The 17810-nt window shown below is 34.8% G+C and overlaps 1 protein-coding gene and 1 pseudogene across 1 annotated transcript in view; one reads left to right on the top strand and one right to left on the bottom strand.

Moving 5' to 3' along the window:
• The window catches only part of RYR2 (ryanodine receptor 2), a 760518-nt gene that overhangs the window by 262252 nt on the left and 480456 nt on the right, over window positions 1-17810 (top strand). Inside the window, exon 3 of the mRNA XM_056816085.1 lies at window positions 10414-10536. Within this exon, the coding sequence (XP_056672063.1) occupies window positions 10414-10536 (123 nt within the window). The remainder of the gene's footprint in view (window positions 1-10413; window positions 10537-17810) is intronic.
• On the bottom strand, window positions 6571-8917 carry LOC103102515 (heterogeneous nuclear ribonucleoprotein A1-like; annotated as a pseudogene).

The following is a 17810-nucleotide window of genomic DNA, read 5'->3' as shown; positions in this document are numbered from 1 at the left end:
TTGACAGAATAAGCAAAGAAGGAGTTCTATGAAATTCCTTTTATGACACAAATATGGTACTGATTCCAAAGCCAGGCAGGTCAAAAACAGAGGAAGAAAACTATAGACCAATCTCCTTAATGAATATAGATGCAAAAATCTTAAATAGGATACTAGCAAAAAGACTCCAGCAAGTGACTGCGAGGGTTATTCACTATGACAAGGCAGGATTCATACCAGGAATGCAAGGATGGTTTAGTAGTAGGAAAACCATCTACATAATTAACCATATTAACAAGCAAACCTACAAAAATCACATGATTATCTCAACAGACGCAGAAAAAGCCGTTGACAAAATACAACACCTATTCCTACTGAAAACACTAGAAAGTATAGGAATAGAAGGGCCTTTCCTAAAAATAACAAACAGTATATATTTAAAACCATCAGCAAACATCATCTGCAATGGGGATAAACTAGAAGCCTTCCCAATAGGATCAGGAGTAAAACAAGGATGCCCATTATCACCTCTATTATTTATCATTGTACTAGAAACACTAACTGTAACAATTAGAGAAGAAAATGAAATAAAGGTATTAAAATAGGTAATGGGGAGACCAAGCTATCACTCTTTGCAGATGACATGATGATCTACTTAAAGAACCCCAGAGAATCAACTAGAAAGCTAGTTGAAATAATCAACAAGTTTAGCAAAGTTTCAAGGCACAAAATAAAACCTATATAAGTCATCAGCATTTCTACATATCTCCAACACATCTCAACAGTAAGAATTAGAAAGAGAAATTCCATTTAAAATCACCCTAGAGAATATAAAATACTTAGGAATCTATCTGCCAAGAGAAACACAGGAACTATATGAACACAACTACAAAACACTCTCCACACAATTAAAACTAGATCTAAACAATTGGAAAAACATTAACTGCTCATGAGTAGGACAGCTAACATAATAAAAATGACAATCTTGCCCAAATTAATTTACTTATTTAGTGCCATACCCGTTGAACTACCAAAAAACTTTTTTACTGAATTAGGAAAAAACCATAACAAAGTTCTTTTGAAAGAACAAAAGGTCAAGGAAATCCAGGGAAATCATGAAAAAAAAAATGCAAAGGAAGGAGGACTTGCAGTCCCAGATCTCAAAATACACTATAAAGCAATGGGCATCAAAGCAATTTGGTACTGGCTAAGAGACAGAATGGAGGATCAGTGGAACAGACTTTGGGTAAGTGACCTAAGCAAGACAGTCTATGATAAGCCCAAAGATCCCAGCTTTTGGGACCAAAATCCACTATTTGATAAAAACTGCTGGGAAAATTGGAAGACTGTATAGGAGAGATTCGGTTTGGATCAACATCTCATACCCTACACCAAGATAAACTCAGAATGGGTGAATGACCCAAATATAAAGAAGGAAACTATAAGCAAATTAGGTGAACACAGAATAATATAGTATACATGTCAGATCTTTGGGAAAGGAGAGAATTTAAAACCAAGAAAGAGCTAGAAAAAAAATCACAAAATGTAAAATCAATAATTTTTATTACATCAAATTAAAAAGTTTTTGTACAAACAAAACCAATACAACTAAAATTAGAGGGGAAGCAACAAATTGGGAAACAATCTTCATAACAAAAACCTCTGACAAAGGTCTCATTACTCAAATTATAAAGAGCTAAACCAATTGTACAAAAAAATCAAGCCATTCTCCAATTGATAAATGGGGCAGGGACATGAATAGGCAATTTTCAGTCAAAGAAATCAAAACTATTAATAAGTACATGAAAAAGTGTTCTAAATCTCTTATAATCAGAGAGATGCAAATCAAAACAACTTTGAGGTATCACCTCACACCTAACAGATTGACTAACATGATAGCAACAGAAAGTAATGAATGCTTGAGGGGATGTGGCAAAGTTAGGACATTAATGTATTGCTGGTGGAGTTGTGAATTGATCCAACCATTCTGAAAGGCAATTTGTAACTATGCCCAAAGGGCGTTAAAAGACTGTCTTTCCTTCGATCCAGCCATAGCACTCTTGGGTTTGTACCCCAAAGAGGTAATATGGAAAAATACATGTATAAGAATATTCATAGCTATACTCTTTGTGGTGGCAAAAAAATGGAAAATAAGGGGATACTCTTCAATTGGGGAATGGTTGAACAAATTGTGATAAATGTTGGTTATGAAATACTATTGTGCTCAGAGGAATAATAAAGTGGAAGAATTCCATGGGAACTGGAATGACCTCCAGAAACTGATGCAGAGTAAAAGGAGTAGAACCAGGAGAATATTGTACACTGTGGTACAAACAAATGTAATGGACTTCTCCATTAATAGCAATGCAGTGATCCTGAACAACTTGGAAGATTCTATGAGAAAAAAACAGTATCCGCATTCAGAGGGAAAACTGGGAATAGAAACACGGAAGAAAAACCACTGCTTGAATACATGGGTTGAGGGAATATGTCTGGGGATGTAGACTCTAAATGAACATCCTAATGCAAACACCAACAACATGGAAATAGGGTTTCATCAAGCACACATATAATACCCAATGAAATTGTGTGTCAGCTGCAGGAAGGGTGGGGTGAGGGGAGGGAGGGAAATGATGTGATTCTTGTAACCAAGGAATAATGTTCTAAATTGACTAAATTAATTTTTTAAAAAATTTAAAAATGATTGATAGATCCACTGACTAAAAGCCAATTGGGAGCACTTCCCTTTGACATAAGAGTTTACATTCAGAATATTCATGTTCAACCCTTTTCAGTTCTCAAAGTTCACACTGGATCTTTTGATGTAGTATGTGGTTTCTGTAGCCACCCTTATAGCATCTTTTCCAGAAGATCCACTTTCTTGATTCAGGGTGTTGAAGATTTCCTTTTCCTAATATTGCTTTAAAAGATCTTAAACTTTGGAATTTAAGATAATTATACAATCACCCTTAAGACAGTGTTGACCAATACTAGAATCTCCCCAGTGATACATTGCTGAGTTATGGGATATATGAATCAATTCCAAAAAGTAGACCAAAAACAAACAAAAAACCCAAATATAAGAAAAAAAGTTAAAATCTGGATAATACATATTTGTATATGTATTTATATATAAAATCCTATGTGTATAAAATGACAAGTTAAAGAATAAAATCATAATAGGCTCTTGATCACCAGCAAGGCCCAATTAAAGTGGACATGCATGCAGGACAACTGCAGCAATATTGTGTTCATGCATTGCCATGCAGGACTATAGAAAATTGTTACATTTTAATTAGAAGGAGGCAAAATTCTGAGGCAAAAGGGAAATATGATTCCTTGATCTGATTTTCCTTTTAATCTCAGTGATAGTGTAGCCAAAATGAAATCCAAACTGATGTACTTGTAGAAACCTGGTGTAAAGTTGTGGAAGAGAGAAAATGGAAAAAATCTGGAACAGAGATGCAAAAGCTGAGACTGCTGAGCTGTTACTCAATAAGAACATTCTAAATGGAATGGTGACTGTTGAGAAGTATGTCACACACTTATTACACTGGCTTGGGGAAGTCCAGTGTCTGAATTAGGAAAACAACCATTTCCTCAAACTACAAAACAAGTCCTCTGTCTTGGGGTACATCCTCACCAACCCCACAGGTATTGTTAATCTCTTTGACCTTGTGCCTCTTTGCATTATGCAGTGACTCTCTTGTGATCCCTTCTTTTGAAATCAGATACAATTATTAGTTAAAGTCCCATAATTCTTAACAGTCAATAGCATATTTACATATTCTAAACCTTTTGGGTATGCATTGGCCATAGGACTAATAGAGATTGTAAACTTATCCTTCAAAATAAACAACACCAATTAATACTGATTTCATGTATTCAAGTCCAAAAAAAAGAAGAAAAATCAAATATCCTATTGTAAATATAAAAAACCCAATAATAAAAATTTAGAAATTCATAGTTGATATTCCATGTGACAGTGGGTCGACCAAATAGAGGCACAACACAAAGGTTTCTCACTCAAAAGCAAGGTCTCTCATGGTGTAAGTGTACATAATTTTTTTCACCAGGGAAAGCTGTATTATAAACAGTAATATAATATTAGCTAATGCAGATTCTTAGAAGTACCACAATCCCCAAAATTATAAGAGCCCATTTGAAGATGAGTTCCCTGCAGCCATGAGAGATTCCAGTTACATGAGTCCCTATAGCCATTTGTTGTGTGTCATTTAAAATCCTTTGAAGCTCATGGATATTTGTCACAGTTTCTCTAGATCTATTTACATAAGAACAGCAAGATTGATTAATAAAGACACATGCACCCATATGGCTGTGAGAATGTCAAGGGCCAGCTGATTTTGTAGAACTGTTTTTGCTAAGGAAGAGATGGTCTTAGTAGTTTGGGAGATGGCTTGAACTGTGTCTTGAGCCAATCTTTCAACCTCAGCTGAGATACTTCTAACAGTCTGTCACTGCCATTATTCCAAAATTTGGCAGGAGTTCCCATCTCTATAATGCTGAATGAAGATGCCACTGAATTTGGCCTCAACATCTTGGTTCTAGAATACTACCAAGAATCTAAATTTCTGGCTATGGACTTGTATGCTGGCCAATGTAGTGATCATGCACTGATACAGGTGGAATAATTTAGGCTAAACCACAAGTATCATACTATCCTGGTAGAAAGGTAGAGTAAGCTGAAGAATTACAAACATAGAACTGTCCAGGGGTCATGAAGCCCCATGGGAAATCTTTCCTCCATTGGGATAAGATAATAACAGTTATAAAAGGCATGCATTTATATGTCCCATCCATTGCATTTCTAAACTGTACCATAGCACAGATAAATGTGCATGTAGGGATTAGAATGTTGTGGTTACACTTCACTTTGTCACCCATGTACTTTACTTAATGGACTCTGGCCTCTCATCACACACAAGTCAAAGGTAGGCAAATGATCAGTAGAGGAAACACAAATGAGGAGATTTAACATGCCAGTCTTCCAAAGAATCAAAGGGGGTGATTGTGTGAAGGGAACCCTCTCCCAGGATCACACATGGGATCTTACCTGTGCCCCTACAATCCTAGTTATGTCATTTAGTGTAGGTTATGGGATTGAGTTTGAATTGGATGTGATTGAAGTTGACCTGGAAGAAACAGGGAGGGAAAAAGGTTTGAGAGAAGGAAGGCTTCTTTTCTAGGCTCTTTTTCTACAGGAGGCAGACAAGTGGAGGTTGAGGGAGCCATGTGGTGAGCATCCACATGGTTAGTTAGAATAGGTTTCTTTTCTCTAACTCTATGCCTCTACCTATCCAAGTAAATACAAATGAACTTAATGAAAATTAAGTATCAGGGTCCTAAATTTTAATTTTTATACCTTCCTGGGCTAATTTTCTTTAAATTAAAATTAAAGGAGTAGATAAGATATAGTTATTTTCAGTTCTAAATTTAGCATTCTATAATTTTAATGATTTCATCAAAATGAATAATTTCAGCTATGGCATTTGCAACTTTATAATTTAAATGGCATTGTATCAAGTTATCTGGAATCTGCATTTTACTTCATTCAGGCTTGGATAAATGATATTTTGTTGGCTATATCAAATTGCTTCAGAATAATTCACAGCTATTTTGAATTGTTTGCTCAACTCTATTAGCCAGTTATGGAGTTGTTTTAAATATAATTTTGGACCACAGAGTCAATTTCATTTTGCATTTATTCTTTTATATACATGAAATATACATATTGGCTATAGTTCAATGGTTAGGAGCACTATTTCTATAGTCAGGAAGATCTGAGTTCAAATGCAGCTTCAGACCTTTTCAAAAAAGTTGAAGATGTCTAGAAGGACAATTGCTTCCACAACCATAGCCCCATCCGCTTCTGCCTCCTCCCTTTCCAAATTATCATAGCTGCCTCTCCCACTATAACCACTGTCCTGTTTTCCCTGTCTACCACTTCCAAATTTTCATTTCCTCTAGAGTAATCAGGGTCACTCCTTCATAACCAATATCATTGCAAATCCATTGTAGCCATCTCCATTTAGGCCATATTCTCTAACACCACAGTTGCTGCCAAAACCACTAGTATGGACAGTTATTATTTCCAACAAAGTCACATTGGTGACCTTATGATTAAAATTCTCTCAATAGACTGATTTTAGGGGAAGAATATAAGTTTATTGATTATATCAGATTTATTGGTTAGGCCACCATTATAACCAATAAAGGAATATAGGTCTCCATGGCTATTTCAGGGACCAGAGATGAGCTGCATCAGACAGTTTAATAAATAGATTTTAGGAATTCATTATTCAACCCCTCAGTTGACCATCTCAAGACATATTTAATTGGTGATAGCTAATTAAGAGGTGGTCAATCAGACCCTCAATCCTTCCCCAAACTGACAGGTGAAGTTTTACATGCATGCAGGAGAAATCCTTCTGCCTTTCACTTATTAATGAAGTTATATTATGAAGAAAGATATTCTTTGGGTTTCCCAAGGACAAAGAAGATGCAAAAAGCAGCATACTAGATAATATCTCTGACCCAGAACCTAGTCACAGGATTATATTATAATTCCCCCTAATAAAAAAGGAATAATACAGTATATGAAAAATAAATTCTCATGTGGCCATCACCAAAGTTTCCAGAACTATTTCAATGTTTTTGACTAGACAAAGCACTGGCCATTTTTTGCTTAGACAAGATTTTCTTTACTGTAAAACTGAGACCATGTTCAGTATTGTATTTTTGGATAGCAATCTTATTCATAGCTATTATCATCAAAAATGACAAAAGCAAAGCCCCTCTTTTTAGTACTGTCAGTATGTCATGATTTGAATTATTTTAGTCTTTATATACTGTTGGATTCTCTTAATTGATGCTCTTCAGTGCATTTCTTAATATCATCCACAAAGATCTTTTTTGCAATTAAGTAGGCATCTGGTCAGAGAATACTCTTTGGACATACCTCTTTGGTTCAACAACACTTCCATAAACTTTTGTGAAGTCTTATATTCATAACTGCTTCTACCTCTTCCACCATGACATAGGTGACAAAACCAAAGCCCCTGGAATGCTTGGGATTTGGATACCTCATTACCATTTAGTCTGACCATGTCCTGCTATTTCTCAAAATGACTCCTAAGACCCTTTTCTGTTGTCTTGTAGCTCAAACCTCTGATTCAGCTACTCATGTTCCTTGAAAGACTGACTTTGACATGGCAAGAATAGTGGCAAACAATTCAGTGATTATTGTCCAGTGACTTTGAGAGCTAACTAAAGAACATACTTCAGCACTCCTATTTAAAAATGTTAACCAGTCCATTTTTGTGTCTAAATCATGTGACCATGTTGACATTATCTTGTTATATATTGTGAGATATTCAATCCTCAGCCTCTGCCATGCTATTTTCCAGTTTTCCCCTCACTTTTTGTCAGAGAGTAAGTTCTTGTCCCAAAAGCTTGGATATTTTGATTTATCAAACTCTAAAACACTACAGTTATTTATACCACACAGTCTTGATGATTACCACTTTGTAATACAATTTGATATCTGGTCCTGATCTTAAATCATTTAAAAGGTAATTTTCATCATTTGCATTTCATCATTTGCAAACTCTAATTAGATAAGGTAACAAGAATATTTTTTCTTCTGTTTCTATTTTAGCATAGCCTAGGGTCACATAGCTAGGAAGTATATGAAGTCATATTGGAATCTAGGTCCTAATAATTCCAGTCTGCTGCTATATTGTGCCACGTAACTTCCCTGTAGAAGTAAAAGATATTATCAAGAAATTTTCTGATAGGAATAGACATATGGTTAAAAATAAGGGATAAGTGAATTATTTGAATGCTCCATTGGTGACCTTACTATGTTGGGAGAAAACAAGGAAGAAAAAAGAAAGGAAGGCATTTAGGAAGTGACTTTATGAGAGGACATGAGCAAGAATTGTGTAGGATAGACAGTTATGGATTGTTTTAAATTCATATCATTGTAAAAATTAAGAATTGATTATATCCCTGATCCATTTGGACACTAGTTGCCTTTTTAGTGGTTATTGCTTTTAATTTTAAAATAAATTTCATTTTTATGTATTTTTTACCAATTTGATGTAAAAAGAAATTTTTATATGAGTTTTCTGAAGTTATATGTTTGAACATGTCTCCCTCCCTCTATTACCTTCCCCCTCTTGGAGCTACGAAGTATTTATTTTTGGGTTAGACAGGTATTATCATGCAAAATATATTTCCATATTTTTCATTCTTGTAGGTGGATAGTCATATAAAACTAAAGCCCCAAACATAAACCCAAGTAACAAGTGAAAAAATGGAATACTTTTATCTGCATTCCAACTTCAACAGTTCTTTCTCTAAAGGTGGATAGAATTCTTTGTCATAAGTCCCTCAGAATTGTCCTGGATAATTGTATTACTGATAGCTGCTAAGTCTATGAAAGTTGATCATTCCACAATATGCTGTTATGACTGCCCATTGTTTTCTTAGTTCTACTTATTTCACTCTGGATTAGTTCATATAGGTCTTTCCAGCTATTTCTGAAATCATCCTATTCATTCCTAATAGCACAAAAGGATTACATCAACATCATATACCACAATGTTTAGCCATTTCCCAACTGCTAGACATATCTTCAATTTCCAATTCTTTGTCACCACAAGAAAAGCAGGTATAAATATTTTTGTACAAACAGGTGCTTTTCCATTGTTCAAATAAAAAAAAAATCTCTTTGGGATATAGACCTTGTAGTGGTATTGCTGGATCAAAAGGCATACATTCTTTTATAGATCTGGGCATAACTCCGAATTTCCCACTAGAATGGTCAAATCAATTCATAACTCCCCCAGCAATGTATTAGTGACCCAATTTTACCACATTCCCTCCAACATTTATTACTTTTCTTTCCTATCATATTGACGAATCTGATAGGTGTGAAGTGGTACCTCAGAGTTGTTTTAATTTGCATTTCTAATCAGGAGGAATTTAGAATATTTTTTCATATGATTATTGATAGCTTTAATTTATTCATATCCTTTGACCATTTATCAATTGGGGAATGACTTCAATTCTTAAAAATTTGACCTAGTTCTTTATATATTTGAAAAATGAGACCTTTATCAGAGAAATTTGTTATTTTCCCCCCAGTTTGTTGCTTCTCTTCTAATCTTGGTTGCATTGGTATTGTTTGTACAACCCCTTTTTCATTTAATATAATCAAAATGATCTATTTTACATTTTACATCTTGCAATGTTCTCAATCTCTTGTTTAGTCTTAATTCTTCTCTTCTCCATGGATCAGACAGGCAAGCTATTCTATATCCCTCTATTTTACTTATAATATCATTTTTTATGTTTAGATCATATGCCTATTTTGACCTTATCTTGGTTTAGGATGTACGATATTGATCTAAACTTTATTTTTTCCATACAGTTTTCCAATTTTTCCAGTATTTTTTCAAATTGTGAGTTCCTAACCCCAAATCTGGGAGCTTTGGTTTTTATCAAACATTAGATTGCTGAAGTCATTTACTCCTAATCTGTTCCATTGATCCACCTTTTTATTTTTTAGCCAATACTAGATTATTCTGATGATTACTGCTTTATGGTACAGTTTAAGATCTGGTACTGCTAGGCTACCATCCTTCACATTTTTTTCATTAGTTCCCTTGATATTCTTGGCCTTTTATTCCAGTTGATTTCTGTTTATTATTTTTTTAGTGCTGTAAGATAGTTTTTTGGTAGTTTGATAGACTTGACACTGAATAACTAAATTAATTTAGGTAGGATTGTCATTTTATTATATTAGTCATCCTACCCATGAGCAATTAATGTTTTTTCCAATTGTTTAGATCCAGTTTTACTTGTGTGAAAAGTGTTTTCCAATTGTGTTCATAAGATTCCTGCATTTGTTTTTGCAAATAGATTCCCAGATATTTTATATTGTCTAGAGTGATTTAAATGGAGTTTCTCTTTTTTTAACTCTTGCTGCTGAGTTTTATTGAAAATATATAGAAATGTTGATAATTTGTGTGGTTATATTTTGTATCCTACAACTTTGTTAGTTATTCATTATTTTAAAAATATTTTAGTTGATTTTCTTGGATTCTCTAAGTATGCCATCAGAACATCTACAAAGAGTGATAGCTTAGTTTCTTTGTTGCCTATTTTAATTCTTTCAATTTCCATTAGTTAATTTAAAAAAAAATCTCAAAAAGCTGTGTGTTTATGTTCTTGTGGATGCAGCTTTTTCTCATTTTGCATCTGACATAATCTAAAATAATCAGACAATTGTCAAAACTCAACTTTACTTTGTATATGAAAGATATCCAGGCAGAAAAATTTGGGCTAGATTCTAATTAACAAACATTGATGATGCTAATGGTTTAATTTTTTTCTTCTTTCAAACAGAATGTCCCACCAGACCTATCTATATGTACTTTTGTTTTGGAACAATCCCTATCTGTTCGAGCTCTCCAGGAGATGCTGGCCAACACAATGGAGAAAGCAGAAGGGGCAAGTACTCAAGTCTATGTAGAATTTTAACATATAATGATATTGACTGCCATATAATCAACTAATTTGTTTCTTTTTTGAATATTGTTGCTTTCCAGACTTTTCTTTTAACATAAATGCAATTTCTATTGGTTATTCCCTAGAATTTGTAAAATATTCTTTTTGTAAGTCATTTCTGTGATATATTGCAATTACAAAAACTTTAACCTAAATTGATTCTTTGGGGGATTCTTTGCCACTGAAATATATTTTAATAGTTGATACCAAACATTTATTGTGATTTTTTCATATTTTCTGTGCTTATATGTTACTAACTGCTCTGTGTGATCACATTTCATTGTTTTTAATTTTATTTTATAGCCATGTAATTATTTCAGCTTTTAAATAATTGTTTTGGGTAAAATTTCCCAGTATAATCAAATATTTTATTTGGGATGAAGAGAGTGTGGGCATATTATATTGGCTCAAGCTCTGATGAATTTTGCAAACAAATATTCCTTTAGTTTTTTAAATCTGGGTTATTTATTCCATTGTGTTGCAATATGATATGATTATATCATTACTTAGCTTGTCTACAGTTCTTTCTTCCCCCCCTTATTATGTTAAATAACCCATAGAATTGTTACAAGGGAATCACTTTAAAAGACTGATATAAATTAATTTAAGGTCGCCAAGGAATCAGCTATGTAATTCCTAAATGAAAAACTCAAGTCAGCCGTCAGCCTTTTTTGGAGTTTAATTACAATAGGAGCAAGAAAGGAATTAGAGATATATATAGAGAGAGAAAGGGGAGAGAAGGGAATAGGGCTTAAATACCCCTTCTGTTTAGGCTGGGCCAAAAGGCCCAAGCCCTTAGATAGCTGGGGCAAAGAAAAGAGATCAGTCCCTATTACTCACGTGTCCAAAATGGAGAAACAGTCTCAGAGGCCCCCACCTTCAGCTTCCTTCAGAGCAAGCTTCCTCAGAGCCCAGGAACCACACCGACCCAAAAAAAACTCCACCCCCCTTCAGTCTCCAGACCCTCCTATCTTTAAGGACACCATCCAAGTTGCCTCCCCTCAGTCCTCACATCTACCAATCACTCTTCATCAATTTCCCTGTCAATGGAGGCTCTCGCTTAACCCAGGACCGCCCAGAGGTTTCTGGCTTTTGCACATGTCTGTTGAAGGTCATATTTTCAAATGATTAAATCTATACTCCTTTGCTACAGCCCTTTCTAAATCCTGTTAACTTGAGTATGGTAGAGATTGGAATAATTAAATTTTGATCTAGGCTGCAGCCCTTACTCAATCCTATTAGGACTGAATAGGGTGGAGATTTATTCCAAGTATCTCCATTGTATCAATTCTAAATCAATCAAGACTCAAAGAAATTCCTGTTCTATGCTTAAGCATAGGTCAAAGTCCTTTCCATTGTTCAGCAAAGGGTTTCTGTCCTAAAGTAATCTTAAGAAGGGAAGAGAAGGAACCTCCCATGCCAATGGAGTTCCCATTCCAATAGACTATCAGTAAGAAATTTTCCAAGTATGAAATATCCCAATGGTGAAATTTTCAACAATTATAAGTCTAAGGAAATTTGAGGTTTACAGAATGTGGGACTACCACCACCTTAAAGAGCCCCAAGAATGAAGATTCACAGAAATATTAATGCTAAGTTTTGTACCCTCCCAAGTTAAAGAAAAAATATTACAAGTAACAAGAAACAAAGACTTTAAATAATGTAGAATTACAATCATAATAACGGAAAATGTAGTGGCCACAATATTTAAAGAACACAGGCCATGGAACACAGAATTTCATAGAGCAAAAGAACTGGGCTTACAACCAAGAATCATATATCTAGCAAAGATGAGCTAAATTATAAAAGGTAAAAAGTAGATATTTAGCAAACTAAAGGAGTTTTAGGTATTCCTGGAGAAACACCCAGAATTCAGAAGAAATTTTGATCTATCATAAACAACAAAGGTAATGAAAGATTAATCACAAGCAGATCTAAAGATCAAATTGTTTGATCCTTGATTGGGAAAATGGCATCTATGGCTCCTAGGAATGGGCTCCTTTTATGGGTCGTTTGAAGGGGCTTGTTTGGAGGGAAGACTTGAGGTTGAGATGAATGGAATGAAATGCACTGAAAGGGCAGGGGAATAAACTAGGAGGAGGTAGGGTGGAATGGTTATCCCATGTAGAGGAAGAATCAGTTGAGGAACTGCCAGGGAGAAAGGGAGGAGGGAATAGAGGACTGGTAGTGCTAGAAGCTTACTCTCATCAGAGGTGGGATAAAGAGAAAAAAATATACATGATTAGAGGAATAAACATTTTCATAACATACAAAGAGGAGAGAAGGAAGAGGTAGGGGGATAAGGTGAGAGGATTGGGAAAGATTCATAGGGCAAGATAGGGGAGGGATTTTTAGAATCAAACTCATATCAAGAAGTAGGCAGGTATGCTTGGGAGAAGGAAAGGATTTTCAGAAAGGTGGATAGAATAAGAATGAAAAGATAAGGGAAAAAGGACAAGGGGAGGACTATTGGAAAGGAAGGACAATTTGAAATTAGAAGGATAAAGGGAGATGGTAAGGGAATTTTTTTGGGAAGGGGTGTGAATTTGAGAGATATTGATCAAAGGAAATTGGACATATGGAAAGACATAAGGCAGAAAGGAAGAAGGGGACAAATAGTGAGGAAGAGAAGAGAAGATGGAAATGGATAACTAGTAACTATGACATCAAGTGTAATGGGATGAATTCATTCATGGGAAGAAAATAGATAGCAGAAAGGATAAAAAACAACCTCACAAGGTGCTACTTACAAGAAACACACTGAAAATGAGAGACGCATTAAGAATAAAGGTGAGGATTGGCATGGAATATACTATGCATCAGCTGATTCAGAGAAAGTAGTAGTAGTAGTTATCATCTCTGATAGAGTTGAAGCTAATATATTACATATTATATATGAATATAATTGGAAGAAATGAACAGTGTAACTAGATTTTGTTGGGGGTGGGAGAGCACAATGGATAATGGAAGTGTTATCAATATTAGATCTGTATGCACCGCGTGTTATAGCATCTACTACCCTATCACACTAAATATTGCTCCAATGCTCAGCTCCTCTCAATAGGGCTTGATAGCCACTCAACCAGAGGACCCAGAGTTCCACTGTGGCCTCCACCAAGAGGGGAAGGCCTCTGTGGAACTAATCTCTCTCCAGAAGCCAGGAAAGGAAGGCCAGCCACTCAAGAGTCAGTCCAAAAGCTAAGGTCCCAAGTTGAAGCTGAGGCCCAAATTGTAGCTCCAAGCCAGGTCTCAATCCAAGATCCTCTGATTCCAGATTCAGGCCAAAGAGGACTTCCCAAAGACTATCTCCAGAAGACTGCTTACAGAAGACTCTCTTGGTGTAGAAGATCAGGACTTTTAGAGTCCTTTTTGTCCTTTCCCCTCTTCATAGGGACCAATCACAGCACTCTTCCTTCATTTCCTTGGCCAATGGCTTTCAAACATCATGCTGTCTGCCTTTTCATGGCAATGTTGCATGATGGCTCTGCCATGGTGACGGGGACCCAGGCATCTGACTTTTAGACATGCTATGTGACTGTGATTGCTATGCCCTAAATAATTTATTTCACATGGGGCATTATTGAGAGGTCAAAAAGATGTGTATGTGTGAAAATATTCATAGAAGCTTTGTTTGTTATGACAAAATAACTGGAAATAACACAAATGCAATGAATGGGAGAAATGGTTTATTTAATAGGTAGTGATATTTGAATGTAATGCATTATACGGTTATTAGAAATGAAAAATATTGCAAATAAAAACAAAATAATAAGGGAAACATATGAAGAAAAGAAGAGAAAATATGAATAATATATTCCATGATTACATTAAAAAACAGCAGCCAAAAAATCAAGTGGAAAAAGTATCTAAATCAAATCCAAAGGGAACTCAAAAGCAGAGGGCTTTTATATTAGTATACATATAATTTAAATATCTTAAATAAATTATAAATAATATAGAATTTGTGATTTTGCACATAAATTTCTAATGCATTTATTTAGATAACATTTTTGGTAGTGGTTGCTTAGTAAACAATAAAAATTTTAAATCAGCTTCAAAAATAATAATAAAAATTAAAAACAGACTGACAGAAGTAGTTTGCTGGTCAGAATGTTTTCTTTTGGACTCAGACTATTCTTATGGGATCAAGGTTACCCAATTACTCTGTCCAAGTGACCACAAGAGCTAATATGAGATGTTTCCCATGGTCACTAACTCTGCTGAGATTATTCCTAGTCATTCTCCAAGGTTTCTATCTTATCAAGCCATTTTGTGTTCTTATTAATTCAATCAGTCTCATAAAATTTTATCATCTACACAGTTGGGTAACTCCTGCAAATATGGGTAATTACCTTAATGATTTTCACATATTTAAAGTTCTTGGCAATTTGCATATATTAATTTTTGCCATATTAGATTTTTTGGGGGGTGGTAGATGCATCAAGTTCTTCCTTCTGTCAGATCCATAATCCTTAGATTAAAAAATATTCCCTTTGAAATCAATCACTTTGGCTTTTATAGAATTTTTGTATTATTTTAAAGTTGTTGCTTTTAATTTTTTGCCAGGTTTCTTCCTCATCTTATGTGTGATTTCTGTATATATTCCCAATTTTTCTATTTTCATTCTCATTGCCTCTTTTTCTTTGAATAGAGTCTCCATCCCTTTTTCTATTTCTCCCTCTGTGTGTGTGTGTGTACATTGAAACTATTCCTTAAGAGTTTTTATTCCTGACTTATTTTCTTTCCTACTCTATTATTTTAAAAGTTTTATATTTTTTCTATTGTTCCATCATTGGTAATATTGAAAAATCTTTTTGGTCCAATAATTTTGTTTTATTTTACTCTCTACAATAATACTATTTTTGATGTGTTCTGCCCTCTATTTTTTTTTTTGCATTTTTGCTTATCTTTCTGAATATCTTTCTGAAATTCCCTTTTGGTCTTCCTGCTTGTTCTCTGCTAGGATTTGACTCAAGCTTTCCTCTCCAACTTAAGATCTTTGAGCTTCTTATATTTCTAGCTGTTTGCCTCCTTTCTTTTCTTTCACTTGTACCTCTTCTACCAAGGCATGTATATCTCTCAAAGCTGTGTATCCTTAGATTCAGTATTGTGGCCCTGGATATTAGGGTAGACCACTAGCTCTAATTGAGTATCAGGTCTACTTTCAACCACAAAAACTTTTTCCTCTAGCTGGCTCTACTTTCATGTTGCATCATAAAACTCTCCTTTTGCACCAAATGATTTGGATTTAGTCCTACAGAGTGGTGAGAGCCTAATTCTGCTATGGTAGATAATCCATACAACTGGACCCTGAAGCAAAAACTTGCCATTTTATTTGAGCCAAATCATTAGTATGAAGAATGAGTTGGTAATACAGAATGTAAGAGTAAATATTTAAGTTCTTTATGATTGTTTTATGAAGTATTTGTATTGAAAGATGTTTGTCTTCTTATCTTGTGGATTCATATTTAATACCTCTCTATCTGGGGTAGAAATTTGTAGACAGTAGTTATGCTGCCACCTTGTCAATCATGTGATCTGATCATAGTGATTTTAATGTAGATATTCTCTTGACAGTATGACATTGGTTAGATTATAACCTTGGAGTAAAGAAAATCTTGAGTTAAAATCTGATCTGTGATACTTATCTGTGTGATGTATGGCAATTTACTTAATCTTGGAGAGCCTCAGTTTCTCCTTTGTGAAATGGACATGGGAGAATAGAAGTAGATGGCCTTTGAGGTCCATTCTAGATATAACTCCATGGTCTCATGACCTTCTATATGTAACTTCCTATTTATTTGCCAAGTCCTTGGTGTGTTGGGATCTGTATGGGTATAAAAAAGTTCTCACTCCAAGAGCTCTCCACATTAACAAAAATTACAAATGCTCCATTTTTTATCTTCTTATTAATGCTATGAGATTGGATCATAGAACACTATGATCAGCAAAGAGTTAAATTTGTTGGTTCTGCTCACTTCATTCTGTATCAGTCCACACATCTTCCCATGTTTCTCTGAAACCTTCCCCTTCATCATTTCTTACCAAACTATAGCGTTCCATTGCATTCATATGCCAAAACCATTCCTGAATTAATAGGGGTTCAGTTTCTTTGGAATGATATTTCATGGTCCTGTCAAACTATCAAACTATAATCCTAGAAGAGGGGTTATGAAGACATCAAATAGTAAATTAAAGAAAACTTAAAGATCTTGGCAATCTAGAAGGTTCAGGTGATATTATAAGGTGAAATTTAGTAGGAATAAATAAATGTAAAATCGTTGAGTTGGACTGAAAATCAATTTTCATGAGTTTGAGCCTCTCTGGCATAGCCCTTGACAACACTGGACTTCAATGGAAGATAATACTAATATCAGCAACAGGTAAATTAGAGATTTGCTTGCCAACTATTGTCTGGCACAAGGATCCATCTACTTTATTTACGTGATCAGAGGCAACATAAGACAAGAAAAGGTCCTGATTTTGAAATCAGAAGACACAATTACCACTATCATCTCTGATGCTTACTGTCTCTGCAACCTTGACCAAACTGTTTAAATTCCCTTGGCCTCAGTTTTCTCTCATCTGTAAAAGGAGAAATTAGGTTAAATGACCTCTGAGATCCCTTTCACCACTACATGAATGATCTTATGTATAGAACATATGATTGAAGTCCTTGTTTTAATAAATGATGAACTTGGAACCCAGAGAACTTAAGTGACTTGCCTAACTTTAAAAATAGAGATAATTAAGAGAGCCTCTTTATCTTGAGGTTAAAATGATGAGTCCATTTTTTTGGATTTTTGAAAATGTTTAATAGACTTTGATTTTGCCTCATATGTAGGTATGAACACTCATGTACAGTGGATAATCCTCAGAAAGTGGGATAATTTGACTAGTTTAGACTATTGTTATTTTTGTACAGTGCCTATGGTCAACATTATAATCTTTTTACATTTAGGTATACCTAAAGGGCTATGGTAGGGCATTTTGGTGGTACAGTTGATAGAGTGCATATCTGGGATCAAGAAGACCTTAATTCAAATCTCTTTCCAGATACTAGCTATGTGACTATGGGCAAAACCACTTGTTTCTTCCTTTAGCAATTATATGGATAAGCTGAAGAGAATGCAGGACCATAATGGTGAAGGGACTGGAGGTCATGGAAGATGTGAATTGGTTGAAACAACTAGGAATGTTTAGTTGAGAGATCAAGGGGACTTGGAAGTGCTTTC

Source organism: Monodelphis domestica, chromosome 2, assembly GCF_027887165.1.
Source record: "Monodelphis domestica isolate mMonDom1 chromosome 2, mMonDom1.pri, whole genome shotgun sequence".
Classification (NCBI taxonomy): Eukaryota; Metazoa; Chordata; class Mammalia; order Didelphimorphia; family Didelphidae; genus Monodelphis; species Monodelphis domestica.
This window is presented reverse-complemented; position numbering and strand designations above follow the sequence as displayed.